Raw genomic sequence first — 4,015 nt, forward strand, 5'->3', positions numbered from 1 at the left:
GTCCCTGAAATGATTTTAAAATCCTCAAAACAATTAGAAATGCTACAAAGTTAACCATTTCTATTTAAAAACATTATGGAACATGCACTTTTTCTGGAAAACAACTTAGCAAATATTTATAAATTACTTTTTCTTCTTTATATGTACACGGGAAATATGTTGAATAATTTGTCATCTGGAAAGTACTGTATCATGTCACAATTAAGTTATTGCCTTCATTATAAATTGCATCCTCTCTGGAAATCCATAAAGGTGTTGGAATTGAAGATAAGGTGGGGGTGAGAGACTACATATGCAGTTTAGCCCATCTGAAAGGATTTCCACACAAAGCAGGATCTTCAGAGTAAAAATATGAACTTTCTTCATTAAGTGGATGAGGACAATAGAAACTTAGATGTGTTCAGTTTAATGCAGTGTCCTTAGCAACTACTTTAAAAAAAAAAAATCTCCATTTTCTGTCTTTTGGGCAAGAGTTTCTTACTATAAAAGCAACTGAATTTTGAAGAGGTAGTTTTTTTTCCATTATGCACTTATTTATTTCAAATAAAACATAACCAAAAAGCCCCCACATTTGCTTTTGAACAAGAATCAAGTCTCAAAGCTTGGTACAATGTCTGACAAAGTTCATTATTTTAGTTGTCCTCAGCAGTACTGGGCTGCTTTGGAATCAGTGTACTCCAGGTTGTCTTCATAGTCAAAAAACTAATCTACCAACAGTACTGAACCCACCCCCTCCTCCTCCACCTGTGGGTCCACAACTTCCTGGGGGGTCATTGTCATCAAATCCATTGGGTCGGAAAGAGCAGGAGGCTGAGGCAGCTTGAAGTGCTTGTGTTCGAGCACTAAGCTCCTGCTCCTGAAATGAAAGAATAAAAAAGTTAAAACCAAACCAAAACACGACCCTCAAGTCCTTGAAGCAGCTTATTTCTAGTAAATTTTGACATGGCTTTTAAAGCAACATCACTAAACTTCAGGACTCCTAAGGCTGACTGGCTTTGTTGAACTTCAAGTTGAGCATCCACAGCCAATACGAGACGTACTTTGTTCAACATCAGTAAGTGTATGTGAATCATAATTAAATCTATTGAAGTTTATGCTAAAATTGTACTTAGTAGCAATTGTAATAGCAACATGGGTTGTTACTGAAGAGTTAGACTGCTGATCAAAGGCTAACAAAGCTTTAGTTTTTGATACACGTTTCACAGGAAGTTTCATTTTAGCACTTTTAAGATGCCCTTGCTCTTGCTCACCAGCTAGGAAGGTAAAGTTGTTAAATCCATGTTAGTTATTTAAAAGACTTTTCCACTCCACTCAATCAACTACATTGAATAACAACAGATAAAAGGCAAAAAGATTGACAAGCTATTCAGTTTCCATTCAGTGTAGCTTTTTAACTTCCAAGTGTTATTGCTATGCTAACTGTTTTAACATTACTAGGCCTCAGCAACACTCAAGCACGCCATAAAATCAGAATCTATTGCTAGAAAAAGTACCTGCAGAAGTAGCAGGAGGAAGAAAGCACAGCCTCCTACCAGCTGCTTTTCCAGCTGAATGCCCCTGTGGCTCCTCAGACATCTAAGGAAGGAATGAGCACAGGCTTTTCCCTCGTTAGAGGTATCACAGGCTACTTTGGCCAGCCAGTTTCATAAACCTTGCAGCAACTTCTCATCTTTAGTATTCCCTTTCTCAAATTGGCCAAGAGCTTCAAGCACTGAGGGAAGGCAGGTGCTGGGCTCTGGCAGACTGACAAGAAAAAGCTGACCTGTACAAGCTTTATTTCTTTAGGAATCAAGCTGAAAGTACTCTGGTGCTAAGGCTCACACTGGCAGTCTCCTTCACAAGACACTTTGTCACTACGTACATCCCTAAAGGCAGCAGGAAGAAATTTTAACAGGGTTTTTGTAATTACATAGGTCACCTTGAACTGTCACTTTTCTTCTCCATTTCCTAGTGGAAGCAAGGAGAGGATCAAAAACCTGGAAGACTGTGCTGTGCTACCATGAAAACACTAAAACTAGTCCTGTCCCTGGACTTTCACAGGTGCTAAAAATAGTACTTGTGGCTTTAAATTACTCTGCCCTCTTAGAAAAACACAGCCTAAGTCTGGAACTATTTCACACTACTAAGGACTGAAATAAACACACATTTCCAAAAGTATACAAAAGATATTTGGAGGACATTGTCTACACAGTTATGCTGGCCATATTCCTGAAAGACATTATTATGCCATCTCCAGCATACACCTGCTAGCTCTAAACCAACAAAAACCAAGTCAATTTGCTAGGAATAACAAGAAAATATGAAGAACTCGCTTCTAGTACCAGAAATCAACAGAAATTTTTGATTAAAATAGCAGGCCTTGTATAAATAGTCTGTTTACCTGAAGGACTACACCACAAAACTGTTTAACTTGGCACAGAATGTCTTCTCAAAATCAAACAGTGAGAGACTTGGTACACTGTATCTAGGCTGGTTTTTTTTTCATAAAACAGTTTAGAAATATTATTTGCTTTAATGCATCACAGTATCAACCTAAAAATGGAATTTTCCTTACTCACTCCTCCACTTTCATCCCTCCAGAGAACTGTTTTCTCTCTATACTTCAACCACAGATCACTTTACCTAATATTGGGTACTACTAAAGAATATAGGCATCAACAATAAGTTTGCAGTCATGCTATATTAAATAAAAATCTTAACATTGTAAACAAAAAGAACACTAATCTTAAATCTAAGGGGTTCTTTTTTTGCCAGATTTAGCTAGAAACACAATGTTTTGTGTACAAACCATCTGCTCTAATGGATAGAAGGTCTCTCTCTATATATCCATGCACACAAGAGAAATATGGAGCAGTGATCAAATTATCAAAGTTACTTAACAGAGTGTTAGTATTAAAAACCACACACTATTTGTGCCTTCAGTGCTTGTTTTCAGGCTGATTATAATTATCCCAACAAATTCTGCATTAGGTAAGTAAAACTTCATAGTCAATCCAGTTCTCTGAACTGAGAACACCACAGAGCTTGTTCCCAGAGTGGGATATTTAATTTAACTGGAGTAGGAGCTACCCATATTGCAGGTTTGGTTATTTAAAATGAAAACATTTTCATTTACCATGTGGTAAACTGCTATATAAAAGCAAAACAAAAGCAGCAAGTTGGAGATTTTTAAAAATATTTCTTCTAAAAAGTAAAGGCTTCCTCAGGACAGAAAAGAATAATCTTAATTTAGCAGGAAAATACTAGATTAGAACTGAACAACAAGGAAATGTGACTTCTCAAAACTACAATAACCTAATTGAGTGAATCACAATATTAGTATTAATTTGAGGAAAAAACAATAACTGAGCACTTCTGATGACCCTCATTTCAACTGAGAAAAGGCAGGATCTTACCAACTCTGAGATTAGTAGATCACTACAAAGAAAGCCAATACTGAAGAATTCAAAATGGAAGGGTGGGTAAGAGCTCAAATTTCACAAAACCAAAATAACTAAAATCTAAACAAAACCTATACACTCAAAATTTTTTCTTTACATTTTTGAGACTTTTTAAATGGCAAAGGAAAGGTTTTCAAGAAACTTCTGCTTTGCTTGTAAGCTATAAGAGAACATGACCGTGTGCTTTATATAACTTCAGCTACACATTCTGCAGAGAAAGCTCTCATCTGGAAGATTATCAACAAGCAATTTTTGTGTATATGCACCAAGTGACTAACTTTTAGAAAGTAATTGATTTTTCAGTGGTTCTAGGCATACAGCAGCATTCAAAAAGCTTCAAGTGAGTAACTTAGCATATTCCAGACATTGCATCAAAATGCCCTTAAAAATATCAATTCAGAGAAACATTTAAAACTAATTTCATTATTTAACAGATGAGTTTCTCAATATCCTGATTATGTTGCTTCTTGCTTATGGCTAAAGCATCTCTTCAGATTTGTGAAAAGCCTGTTATGCACACTCATGTAGCTTGTTGATAACACAAATATTTGAAAACAAGCACTGGATTCAGCAGG

The 4,015-nt window shown here is 36.2% G+C and overlaps 1 protein-coding gene across 1 annotated transcript in view; it reads right to left on the reverse strand.

The window, feature by feature from the left end:
* Positions 1-513: 513 nt before the first annotated feature.
* Positions 514-4,015, reverse strand: part of USP38 (ubiquitin specific peptidase 38) — a gene marked incomplete at its 5' end in the record, with an annotated part of 18,664 nt that continues 15,162 nt past the window's right edge. Inside the window, one exon of the mRNA XM_008948503.1 lies at positions 514-856. Coding sequence (XP_008946751.1) covers positions 695-856 — 162 coding nt within the window. The remainder of the gene's footprint in view (positions 857-4,015) is intronic.

Source organism: Merops nubicus, unplaced genomic scaffold (assembly GCF_000691845.1).
Source record: "Merops nubicus isolate BGI_N331 unplaced genomic scaffold, ASM69184v1 scaffold2641, whole genome shotgun sequence".
Lineage (NCBI taxonomy): Eukaryota > Metazoa > Chordata > Aves > Coraciiformes > Meropidae > Merops > Merops nubicus.